Source organism: Pristiophorus japonicus, chromosome 4 (assembly GCF_044704955.1).
Source record: "Pristiophorus japonicus isolate sPriJap1 chromosome 4, sPriJap1.hap1, whole genome shotgun sequence".
Lineage (NCBI taxonomy): Eukaryota > Metazoa > Chordata > Chondrichthyes > Pristiophoridae > Pristiophorus > Pristiophorus japonicus.
Genome location: NC_091980.1, coordinates 33,720,948 through 33,733,916, shown reverse-complemented (window position 1 = coordinate 33,733,916; position 12,969 = coordinate 33,720,948). Strand labels below are relative to the sequence as shown.

The 12,969-nt window shown below is 43.1% G+C and overlaps 1 protein-coding gene across 2 annotated transcripts in view; it reads left to right on the top strand.

Moving 5' to 3' along the window:
- lars1b (leucyl-tRNA synthetase 1b) overlaps positions 1-12,969 on the top strand; it is a 65,831-nt gene that overhangs the window by 38,362 nt on the left and 14,500 nt on the right. For both annotated transcript variants that reach the window (XM_070878085.1, XM_070878086.1), the window contains 8 exons: positions 738-820; positions 3,673-3,811; positions 7,332-7,544; positions 7,865-7,922; positions 8,068-8,131; positions 10,259-10,442; positions 11,435-11,525; positions 11,652-11,792. In XM_070878085.1, coding sequence (XP_070734186.1) covers positions 738-820; positions 3,673-3,811; positions 7,332-7,544; positions 7,865-7,922; positions 8,068-8,131; positions 10,259-10,442; positions 11,435-11,525; positions 11,652-11,792 — 973 coding nt within the window. The remainder of the gene's footprint in view (positions 1-737; positions 821-3,672; positions 3,812-7,331; positions 7,545-7,864; positions 7,923-8,067; positions 8,132-10,258; positions 10,443-11,434; positions 11,526-11,651; positions 11,793-12,969) is intronic.

The following is a 12,969-nucleotide window of genomic DNA, read 5'->3' as shown; positions in this document are numbered from 1 at the left end:
ACTTCAGGTGTGGTCTTACCAACGCCCTATACAGTTGTAGCAGGACTTCCCTACTTTTAAACACCATCCCCCTTGCAATAAAAAGGGATAAATTGTATCCCTAGCCACAAATTGGTTCCTTTGCTGGTGTCTACCAAAGCTGTTGATCAGACAGCTGAAAGGAGTTACACGAGAGGGACCCTGGGAGCTAACTTGGTTTGGAGTTTTCCACCCTTTCTGTGAGATCAGGAGCTCGCCACATGAGAAAATTGTGGGTGCAGGCCAGCACCTTATCACTGTGGCACAATGCTTTGGCACTGAACACTTGTTCACAAAGGATTTTTTTTAATTGTCAGCTTTTATAAATGTGCAATATCGTGAATTTAGACAGAAGATTGTACTGGATTACTGGATTTATACTGAGATCAAGTCTCCAGCATTCAAGGAATCTGCATGTTACCTGGAGCAAATGATATTGTAGTAACCGAGATAAGAACATAATAGGAACAGGAGTAGGCTATTGAGCCCTTAGAGACTGCTCTGCTATTCAGTAAGATCATTGCTGATCATCTACCTCTATTCCCATATCCCTTGATTCCCTTAATATCAAGAAAGGTACCAGTGTTAATACAGTTACTGACTACTATAACAACAATGATTTGTATGTGTATAGCACCTTTAATGTAGTAAAATATCCTGTTATGATTAATAAGTTCAAAAGAGAAACTGCAGAAATAATATTTTTATTTATTTTTCAGATTCTGTGAGGAGACCAGGAGGAATTTTGAAGCTAGCCTTGACTGGCTGCAGGATCATGCCTGCTCAAGAACATATGGGCTAGGTTAGTGTAACCGATTAGGGGCACAAGTACCATGAATATATACAGAATTTTTTTTTTTGTCCTTAAAGTTGAACATTAAATAAACAGTGCATCACATACTGGATAATACCCAATCTGACATTCTAAATATTGAGGTTTATATCGTAATACAGAGGCCTGCACTAATAATCCAGAAACACAAGTTCAAATCCCACCATGGCAGCTGGGGAATTTAAATTCAGTTAATTAATTAAATCGGGAATAAAAAGCTCGTATCAGTAATGATGATCATGAAACTATCAGATTGTCATAAAAACCCATCTGATTCACTAATGTCCTTCAGGGAAGGAAATCTGCTGTTCTTACCTGGGTTGACCCAGATGTGACTCTAGATCCACAGCAATGTGGTTGACTCTTAACTGCCCTCTGAAATGGCCTATCAAGCCTCTCAATTGTAACAAACTGCTACAGAAAACAGCAAGAATAAAACCGGACAGACCACCTGGCAGGCATCAACCTCGGCACTGACTTCGGACATGACAACGGCACACCCAGCCCAGTCGACCCTGCAAAATCCTCACTAACATCCGGGGACATGTGTCAAAATTGGGAGAGCTGTTACATAGACTTGTCAAGCAACAGCCTGATATAGTCATACTCACAGAATCATACCTTTCAGCCAATGTCGCAGAATCCTCCATTACCACTCCTGGGTATGTCCTGACCCACTGGCAGGACAGAACCACCATAAGTGGCAGTGCAGTGGTATTCAATCGGGAGGGAGTGGCCCTGAGAGTCCTCAACATTGACTCCGGACCCACGAAGTCTAATGGCTTCAGGTCCAGCATGGGCAAGGAAATCTGCTGATTACCACCTACTGCCCTCCCTCAGCTGATGAATCAGTACTCCTCCATGTTGAGCACCACTTGGAAGAAGCACTGAGGATAGCAAGGGCACACAATGTACACTGGGTGGGGGACTTCAATGTTCATCACCAAGAGTGACTCAGTGGCATCATTACTGACCACGCTGGCAGAGTCCTGAAGGACATAGTTGCCAGACTGGGCCTGCAGTAGGTGGTGAGAGAACCAACACAAGGGAAAAACCTACTTGACCTCGTTCTCACCAATCTACCTGTCGCGGATGCATCTGTCCATGACAGCATTTGGTAGCAGTGACCATCGCACAGTCTTATGGAGTCTTCACACTGAGTACACCCTCCAGCGTGTTGTGTGGCACTACCACCATGCTAAATGGGATAGATTCAGAACAGACCTAGCTGCTCAAAACTGGACATCCATGAGATGCTGTTGGTCATTAGCAGCAGCAGAATTGTACTCCTCCACAATCTGTAACCTCATGGCTGGCATATCCCTCATTCTATCATTACCATCAAGCCAGTGGACCAACCCTAATTCAATGAAGAGCGCAGAAGAGCATGCCAGGAGTAGCACCAGGTGTACCTAAAAACGAGGCGTCAACCTGGGGAAGCTGCAACTCAGGACTACCTGCATGTTAAACAGCAAAAGCAGCATGTTATAAACCGAGCTAAGCGCTCCCACAATCAACGGATCAGATCAAAGCTCTGCAGTCCTGCCACATCCAGTCGTGAATGGTGGTGGACAATTACACAACTAATGGGAGAAAGAGGCTCCATGAATACCCCCACTCTCAATGATGGCAGAACCCCGCACGTGAGTGCAAAAGACAAGGCTGAAGTGTTTGCAACCATCTTCAGCCAGAAGTGCCTAGCGGATGATCCATATTGGCCTCCTCCTGACGTCCTCACCATCACATGGCCCCACTGGATACAGCTAAGGCTATGGGCCCCGGCAATATCCAGGCTGTCGTGCTGAAAACTTGCCTTCCAGAACTACCCGCGCCTCTAGCCAAGCTGATCCAATACAGTTACAACACTGGCATCTACCCGACAATGTGAAAAACTTCCCAGGTATGTCCTATCCACAAAAAGCAGGACAAATTGAATCCAGTCAGTTACCGCCCCATCAGTCTACTCCCAATTGTCACCAAAGTGATGGAAGGTGTCATCGACAGTGCTATCAAGCGGCACTTACTCACCAATAACCTGCTCACCGATGCCCAGTTTTGGTTCCGCCAGTACCACTTGGCTCCAGACCTCATTACAGCCTTTGTCCAAAATGGGCAAGAGAGCTGAATTCCAGAGATGAGATGAGAGTGACTGCCTTTGACATCAAGGCAGCATTTGACCGAGGGTGGCATCAGTTCTATTTACACCTTTTCCTTGTGTCAACAGCTTAACAACAGTTTCTGTAAATGTTCAGTCTCTTGTGAACTGAAAGCTGATGTATGTTCTCTGCTATATTTGGGTTAGCGAAGCTGAAAAATGTACCTAAATTTTGGTAAAATTAATTGGGACGAGAGGGCTACCAACTGAGCCAAGCTGGCACACTTCAGGATCATAGGCATCAAGATTCTCACCTTCGCTTTCAAATCCGTCAAATTGCCGTACTCCACCTCAGTAATCTCGTCCAGCCTCACATGGCCAATACACCTCCATTTGAAGGTGTTGGCTACTCTTTGCGTCCTGCTCATCCCACACCACCATTGATGGATATTCTTTCTAAGTTGCAACCCGTCTTCTGCAACTCCCTCGCTAGAACCTTTTCCATCTTTACCGCTCCCACCCCGCTTTCAAAAGCTCTCGAGACCCATCTCGTTGATTGTGCCCTCAGCCCCACCTGTCCATTTTCACTTTATCCCATCCTGCTGAGCCTTCACCACATTTTCCTCCTCAGTGCACAGTGTTTCAATGTCTTGCGGTAATTAAGGAGTGCCATAACATTGCAAATTGTTTGACAGCTTTTCAATCAATTGTACATTTATTCTTTCAGGTTCTCGTTTGCCATGGGATGACAAATGGCTGATCGAGTCTCTCTCTGATTCCACAATTTACATGGCTTACTACACAGTGGCTCACCTACTACATGGGGGAACTCTGAATGGTCAAAAGTCTGGCCCACTGGGCATCAGGTGGGAATAGGAATTCTTAAAACAAGTGTAAGGAGCAACAATTTTACTTTGTAATGCAAGTTATTGCTCACAATGATGTATGGTAATCAAAATATCAATTAGTAGTGGTGACTGATTCTGTGTGCATAGTAAGTGTAAAGATTTATCAATAAACTGACAACAGGAATAACATCTTCTGCAACAACAACAACAACTTGTATTTATATAGCCTTTAATGTAGTAAAACCTTCCAAGGCGCTTCACAGGAGTATTCTAAAACAAAATTTGACACCGAGCCACATAAGGAGATATTGGGACAGGTGACCAAAAGCTTGGTCAAATAGGTAGGTTTTAATCAGTGTCTTAAAGGAGGGTAGAGAGGTTTAGGAAGGGAATTCCAGAGCTTAGGGCCTTGGCAGCACGGCCTCCAATGGTGGAACGATTAAAATCGGGGATGCTCAAGAGGCCAGAATAATAGGAGCGTGGGTTTGTAAGGCTGGAGGAGATTAGAGATAGGGAGGGGTGAGAGAATGGAGGGATTTGAAAACCAGGATGAGAATTGTAAAATCAAGGCGTTGCTTAACCGGGAGTCAATGTAGGTCAGCAAGCACAGGGTGATGGGTGAGCGGGACTTGATGCGAGTTAGTACACGGGCAGCAGAATTTTGAACAACCTCAAGTTTATGTAGGGTAGAATGTGAGAGGCATTGGAATAGTCAAGTCTGGAGGTATCAAAGGCATGGATGAGGTTTTCAGCAGCAGATGAGCTGAGGCGGAACGGAGTCAAACAATATTCTGGAGATGGAAATAGGAGGTCTTAGTGATGATGCGGATATACTCTCAAAATAATTAATTTAAAGGCTGCCTAAGTATGTCACCTTTTAAGATTGAACTAAAGTCTACCATATAGATTGGAAAGTGTAGTTGCGGTAACATAAGAACATAAGAATTAGAAACAGGAGTAGGCCATCTAGCCCCTCGAACCTGCTCCGCCATTCAACAAGATCATGGCTGATCTGGCAGTGGACTCAGCTCCACTTACCCGCCCGCTCCCCATAACCTTTAATTCCCTTATTGGTTAAAAATCTATCTATCTGTGATTTGAATACATTCAATGCGCTAGTCTCAACTGATTCCCTAGGCAGAGAATTCCACAGATTCACAACCCCCTGGGAGAAGAAATTCCTTCTCAACTCGGTTTGAAATTGGTTCCCCTGTATTTTGAGGCTGTGCCCCCTAGTTCTAGTCTCCCCGACCAGTGGAAACAATCTCTCTATCTTGTCTATCCCTTTCATTATTTTAAATGTTTCTATAAGATCGCCCCTCATCCTTCTGAACACCAACGAGTAAAGACCCAGTCTACTCAATCTATCATCATAAGGTAACCCCCTCATCTCCGGAATCAGCCTAGTGAATCGTCTCTGTACCCCCTCCAAAGCTAGTATATCCTTCCTTAAGTAAGGTGAACAAAACTGCACGCAGTACTCCAGGTGCGGCCTCACCAATACCCTGTACAGTTGCAGCAGGACCTCCCTGCTTTTGTACTCCATCCCTCTCGCAATGAAGGCCAACATTCAATTCGCCTTCCTGATTACCTGCTGCACCTGCAAACTAACTTTTTGGGATTCATGCACAAGGACCCCAGGTCCCTCTGCACCGCAGTATGTTGTAATTTCTCCCCATTCAACTAATATTCCCTTTTACTGTTTTTTTCCCCCCCCCAAGATGGATGACCTCACATTTTCCGACATTGTATTCCATCTGCCAATCCTTAGTCCATTCGCTTAACCGATCTAAATCTCTTTGCAGCCTCTCTGTGTCCTCTACACAACCCGCTTTCCCACTAATCTTTGTGTCATCTGCAAATTTTGTTACACTGCACTCTGTCCCCTCTTCCAGGTCATCTATGTATATTGTAAACAGTTGTGGTCCCAGCACCGATCCCTGTGGCACACCACTAACCACCGATTTCCAATCCGAAAAGGACCCATTTATCCCGACTCTCTGCTTTCTGTTAGCCAGCCAATTCTCTGTCCATGCTAATACATTTCCTCTGACTCCACATACCTTTATCTTCTGCAGTAACCTTTTGTGTGGCACCTTATCGAATGCCTTTTGGAAATCTAAATACACCACATCCATCGGTACACCTCTATCCACCATGCTCGTTATATCCTCAAAGAATTCCAGTAAATTAGTTAAACATGATTTCCCCTTCATGAATTCATGTTGCGTCTGCTTGATTGCACTATTCCTATCTAGATGTCCCGTTATTTCTTCCTTAATGATAGCTTCAAGCATTTTCCCCACTACAGATGTTAAACTAACCGGCCTATAGTTACCTGCCTTTTGTCTGCCCCCTTTTTTAAACAGAGGCATTACATTAGCTGCTTTCCAATCCGCTGGTACCTCCCCAGAGTCCAGAGAATTTTGGTAGATTATAATGAATGCATCTGCTATAACTTCCGCCATCTCTTTTAATACCCTGGGATGCATTTCATCAGGACCAGGGGACTTGTCTACCTTGAGTCCCATTAACCTATCCAGCACTACCTCCCTAGTGACAGTGATTATCTCAAGGTCCTCCCTTCCCACATTCCCATGACTAGCAATTTTTGGCATGGTTTTTGTGTCTTCCACTGTGAAGACCGAAGCAAAATAATTGTTTAAGGTCTCAGCCATTTCCACATTTTCCATTATTAAATCCCCCTTCTCATCTTCTAAGGGACCAACATTTACATTAGCCACTCTTTTCCGTTTTATATATCGGTAAAAGCTTTTACTATCTGTTTTTATGTTTTGCGCAAGTTTACTTTCGTAATCTATCTTTCCTTTCTTTATTGCTTTCTTAATAATTCTTTGCTGTTGTTTAAAATTTTCCCAATCTTCTAGTTTCCCACTAACCTTGGCCACCTTATACGCATTGGTTTTTAATTTGATACTCCTTTATTTCCTTGGTTATCCACGGCTGGTTATCCCTTCTCTTACCGCCCATGCAGAAGCAGTGGAGTTACTTGCTCGCTCCCGACTATCCTATTATCAGTTACATTTTCTTTATTAATAATATTGATTATAGGTCATTTTCAATAAGGCAAGGCAGTCTAACTGGAGTGTGAATTCTGTCATTAGATTCCTATATTTCTGGACCCATCCATTCCTATTACAGATTCAATTGTTGCAGTTTCATAGCTAAAGTGAAACATTTTCTACCAGAATACTTGGACTATATCTGCATTTACTGCCACGGAGCACAAGCTGTAGCTAATAAATCAGATTCCCTCCCAAAGGTCAGCTTTTTAGGAAGTAGGTGCAGTGTCTATTCAGAGTTCTTTTGCCTGTGAAATCTAGTTTTGAGTTCAGCCTTGGTCCTGTTGGCTATGACTGAAATGAGTCTGCAACAGTCACAAAATTAATTCATGATGAGCATCAAGGGTTTGAAAAATATTCAATTTCCAGTGCCTATATTTTTGTAATGCACTCATTACAAACTCCTTTCACAATAACAGACTTCATTGATCTATATTTGAAATTTATTTCCTCAGACCTGAACAAATGACCAGAGAAGTTTGGGATTATATCTTTTTGAAGGACGCTCCATTCCCAAAGACTCTTATTCCTAAACAGAGTCTAGACCAACTGAAAAAGGAATTTGAATATTGGTATCCAGTGGATTTGCGAGTCTCTGGGAAAGACTTGGTTCCAAACCATCTCTCTTACTATCTGTATAACCATGTAGCCATGTGGCCCAAAGACAGGTGAGATCACATAATTTAGTAATAACATTTGCTTATGAAATATGTGAGATGCTTAACCTACACACTGCTTGTAGAGAAGGCTTAAACATTCGCTAGTCTACATGGGGTTGTCTTTGAGTGGGTCTTTTCGTGTACCACATCTTTCCTGGTGATGAGGGTTGCTAGTGGAGATGCTAGCGGATTTAACAGTCTTGTTATCCTAATTAAAGAAGCTAGTGTGGGAAAAGAAAACACTAATTTGGAGGAAAATATGTATATATGAGGGGAGACAACTACTAAAAGATTTTTATATAGAACTAACCTTTTTTCTTAAATTGCAGTACGAAGTGGCCTCAAGCTGTAAGAGCAAATGGACACTTGCTACTGAATTCGGAAAAGGTACAATATATTTTATGCTATGTTAAAGCACAATTTAGAATTGTGACTTCCATTGAATTGACATGTATTTGAATACTGTATTAATGTATTTCACTTTAGAATATTGCTTCAGTAACTTATTTTGCTATTTTTCTTTTTCCATTAGATGTCTAAATCCACAGGGAATTTCCTTACTCTGACTGAAGCTATGGACAAATTCTCTACAGATGGTAAGTAATCTCTTTCCTTCTTTCCCTCCCCTACCTCCAAGTGAGTTTAGTTCATTAGAATTAATAGCTTCTCTATACAAGGCAGACACATTTGAGCAGCTCTTGCCGTTAGAGTGATTACTTGCATGGGATTGCATAGAGGGCAATGGGTGCATTTGCGGGCTGCAATCTATTTGTGCAGACATCGGCTAGTAAGGTGCCACGAATGGTGTAAGAACATTTTAACAAAATGATGAATATTGTGACATTAATGAGGGTCTAATTGAGAAATAATCTGCAATTAATTCCCAGTTGATAATCCATTCAGCACATTGCAGTAATATAAGCAGGTTCATGGAATGCACAGATGGGCGACTGATGCAACTCAATGCAGAGTAATGATTTTGAGGGGGAAAAGAACAATGAAAGGAAGTATACCCGATATGGTATACTTGACAGATTTTTAACAGGAGCAGAGATTGAGCATTACCGATACATAGATCTTCAAAGGTGAGAATGTGGGTAGAAAAATCCATAATTAAGGCACTTTGATGCGACAGTGAGGGGATGCTGCACTGTCGGAGGTTCTACCTTTCGGATGAGACATTACACCAAGCCACCTCCCACTCTGCTCCCTCAGATGGTCGTAAAAAAATCCCATGGAACTATTTTGAAGAAGAGAAGGGGCATTCTCCACAGTGTCCTGGCATATATTTATCCCTCAACCAACCTCAATAAAATAGATTATCTGGTCATATATCTCATTGCTGTTTGTGGGAACTTGCTGTGCACAAATTGGCTGCTGTGTTTTCTACATTACAACAGTGATTACACTTCAAAAGTACTTCATTTGCTGTAAAGCACTTTTGGGATGTCCTGAGGTCATGAAAGGTGCCATAATCAATGCAAGTCTTTCTTTCTAACTACATTTTGGGATTTTACATAAAAGAACATTGAAAACAAAAACATGGAAGTTTGCTAAATAAACACAAAACATTGGTCAGGCCACAGTTGGAATAATATGTGCAGTTTTGGGAATCCCATAATAGGAAGAATATTAAAACTATGAAAAGGAGCATGGACAGCGAAGAGTCATAGAATCATGCAACACAGAAGGAAGCCATTCGGCCCATCATCTCTGTTGGCTCTTTCAAAGAACAATCCAGTTAGTCCCACTCACCTGCTCTTGAAATTGGAGGTTTCTCTCATTGGAACAGGAAAGGTTGGGGGGCAAAATCTGATGAGTTTAACAAAATTATGAAAAGTTCTGAGAGGATAAGTAGCAAAAGATTTTTTTGGCAAATCAATAACCAGGAGCATAAACTTAGAATTATCACGAAGAATGAAAAGGGAAGTTTTTTTCACAAAGGGGTATCAGAACTGCAGTAAAATGCCATAGGTATTAATAATTTTTATATCAAGGAAATCGAGGATGCCGATGGCCTGTACTCAAGAATTGCTAATGCTGATTTAAAAAATGGACGAAATCCAGAATAATTTTCTGTACTGCCCCAATACATGCATTTGCTGAAGTTGAAACTTATTCCAAAGAATAAGAACCATGCAACTTAAGTTACTTTATTTCAACACCATTCCTTGATTGAATGGGTGGCTAGTTGAATTGTTTCCAATTCCCCTTCTGATGTGAATCTTAATCCAACTGCTAGCAGGCTTGCAAGAGTAGGTTATTTAACTTAACTCCCTCTTTGAGAAAGCACCTCACCCCTGCTCGGCATTGCTTCATGCCACCAGTTGGTGTTGAGGCGAGCGAGACTGGGAGTCTACTGTATGGGTAATTGTGAGCAAGAATATGTGCCTCACCTCTCAGGGGTACCTGGAGGTATTAATCTTAATTTTAAATAATGGAGACTAGATGTATTTGACTTGTGGCTGATTAGATGAAAATTGTATTTTTCCATGTTTTACTTCTATCAGACAATATGGAGAGAAAGCAGGAAAGGGGTACTGAGGTGAATGATCAGCCATGATCTTATTGAATGGTGGTGCAGGCTCGAAGGGCCGAATGGCCTACTCCTGCACCTATTTTCTATGTTTTTATGGCTGATTATTTACACCACCTGACCAGTTAGGATGAGTATTCATGAGCTAACCACATGCTTTACTCCTTTGGCACAACGTTGTCCCCAGGAATGCGCCTTGCTCTTGCTGACGCTGGCGATACAGTGGAAGATGCTAACTTTGTAGAAACAATGGCTGATGCAGGTATCCTGCGTCTCTACACCTGGGTGGAATGGGTGAAGGAGATGATTGCAAACCATAAGAGCCTTCGGAGTGGGCCCGCCAACACTTTCAATGATCGAGTCTTTGCCAGGTACTGCACGGCCTTTGTTGTATTTGAAGATGTCCATGTTAATTACTCGCAGCAATCTTTAAAATGTATCGGTAATGATCTGTCATCCTGTAGTAGCATTTGTTATGACTAACATTTTTGAATATTTGCAGGTCTTCAGTTTCAGTGCAATATACATAACTTCCATGATATACAGCACATATGATACATTGTGATAGGTAGTTTACATATAAAGGGACCACCCTGACTAAGGTCTGGTAAATGGCCGTGCCTGGGCATATTGCTGTGATTGCTTACAGTAAAACTCAAGTGAAAAGGAATTGTGACTAAACTACAGTGCTGTGGTCTGACTGCGAACAGTCCTGACAACTGAGATACAAGGAAGATAATCAAGCACTGTGGAGGCAATGTAGGGGAGAGACACATAGCTGATCCCTCGTGTCAGATATTTGAGTTATGCAAAACTACTGGAGAAACTTCTGCTTTTCAGCCTGGAAAGGAGCTGACTGTGAGGTGATCTTATAGACGTATATTGGATAGTTAAGGGAATGGAATAAGTGCAGCATATTACTTTAAATTAAATAGTGAGAGTTAAAAAAGGGACATTAATTCAAATTAGTAAAAGTTAGATTTAGAACTGGTGTTAGGAAAAGTTTCTTTACACAGAGTAGTGAACATATGAAATAGATTTCCAGGAAGTGTGGAGGTGAAAACTGCTCTGGAAACATTGGATGCTGAATTAGGGGGGGGCTTTAGGAGCAGTCTGGGGGGGTGAACTAAGATTGTCTGAATGGTCCGCCTCTTTCTTACTCAGCTTGTGATCAATGTCTGGTATTTATTTTTTAATTCCTTATTATTTTTACAACTCCATGCTTCAACCGAGATGGCCTTTCCACGGCTATTGTTGATAACCGTGCACACTCTGAGAATGCTTTTTTGGTAATTTGTTAAATCCTGAGAAAGTGCTTCTGGGCATGTGTGGCTCAGTTACTTACTTCAGTGTATTATTCTAGTGAGATGAATGCTGGAATTCTGAAGACAGAACAGCACTATGAGAAAATGATGTTCAAGGAAGCTTTGAAAACAGGCTTCTTTGAATTTCAGGTATGTTCCATCGCTGCAAATATATAATTCATCCTGCCAGAGATTTTTCTTCTGTTTGATTTAATGGCAGCCCCAAGGGCCACACACCCAGAGCTTTGACTAATGATTTTGCAATTTGTGTTCCAGGCAGCAAAAGACAAGTACCGTGAAGTTGCTGTGGAAGGAATGCACCAGGATCTGGTCTTCCAGTTCATTGAGATTCAGACTCTGCTGCTGGCTCCAATATGCCCCCATCTGTGTGAGCATATCTGGACACTCCTAGGAAAGGTGCTGTTATTAAAATAAGGCTCTGATGTAACTTACACAATATACTTGAGCAAAGTGGCGCTTCTTGCACAACTAGTCGCACTACAGAAAATGACATCTAGAAAAGCTAAATTCCACAAGGGAGTTCGTAACATTTAGTCTAATTGAGGTTTTTAAAACTAGTTAAACAGTAAACTTATTCTTGACATCCCAAAATGCATTATTTTGATGCATCCCACTGATCCATAGTCAGTTCTATTTTAATACATGTGAACGTGTTGGGGAGTTGTACACTTAGGGGGAGTACATGCTGTAGTCTGTTTAGAACATCGGGATGATATTGATTGGTGGGAAAGAGGGTTCGTGTGTGTATTAAAAATTAAAAATTGCGAAACGTGACCCAACAATTATGCGGCCTTTGCCGTTTTTACTGCGGCGGGTTGCGTGGAGTGTCTTGAGAGCGGGACACCTCATTATAATACAGGTGCAGTGTCCCGAATCCGGAACCCTCGGGATCGAGGCCGTTCCGGATTCCGAGTTTTTCCAGACTTTGGAACGTCTTTCTGACGTCACAAATCCGGAAACACTCGAGCCCAGGTTCGGGTATTTCCGGATTTCAGAACGTCAGAAGTGGGGTGGGGGTGCCTGCCGAGGAGCTGTTTGGACCGTCCGGGGTCAGCCGAGGAGGTTGTCGGGCGGGTCCCCACCGAGGAGGTCGTCGGGTGAACTGGCCCCGCTGAGGACGTCGTTGCCGGGCCGGCCAGGGCCCATCAAGGAGGTGTTTGCGTCGGCGGGGGCCAGCGAGGAGGCCTCGAGGTAAGGGCAGCGGCAGTGGGGCAAGGCTCGAGGTCGGGCAGCGGCAGGGCCCTGAGATCGGCAGGGTTATCGGGTCCGGATTCCGGAACATTTTACGGATTCCGGGTGACCCTGCCACCGATCGGTCCGGATTCTAGAACATTGTGGATTCCGGAACTCTGGATTTTGGACGCTGCACCTGTATTTAAATCAGGCTCCCACAGTGCAGTTGTGAGGCTGATTGAAATTTACTGGTGGCCGGCCATGTTTTCCAGGGTTCAGAGAAACCCGGCAGCAAAATGGAGAGGGGAGCAGCCGGATCTAGCAGCGAAGTGGTTTTTATAGTGCTGCCTGTGAGCCAGGAGGAACAGGAGTGCGCCCCCGCCACCCCACCCCACCACCA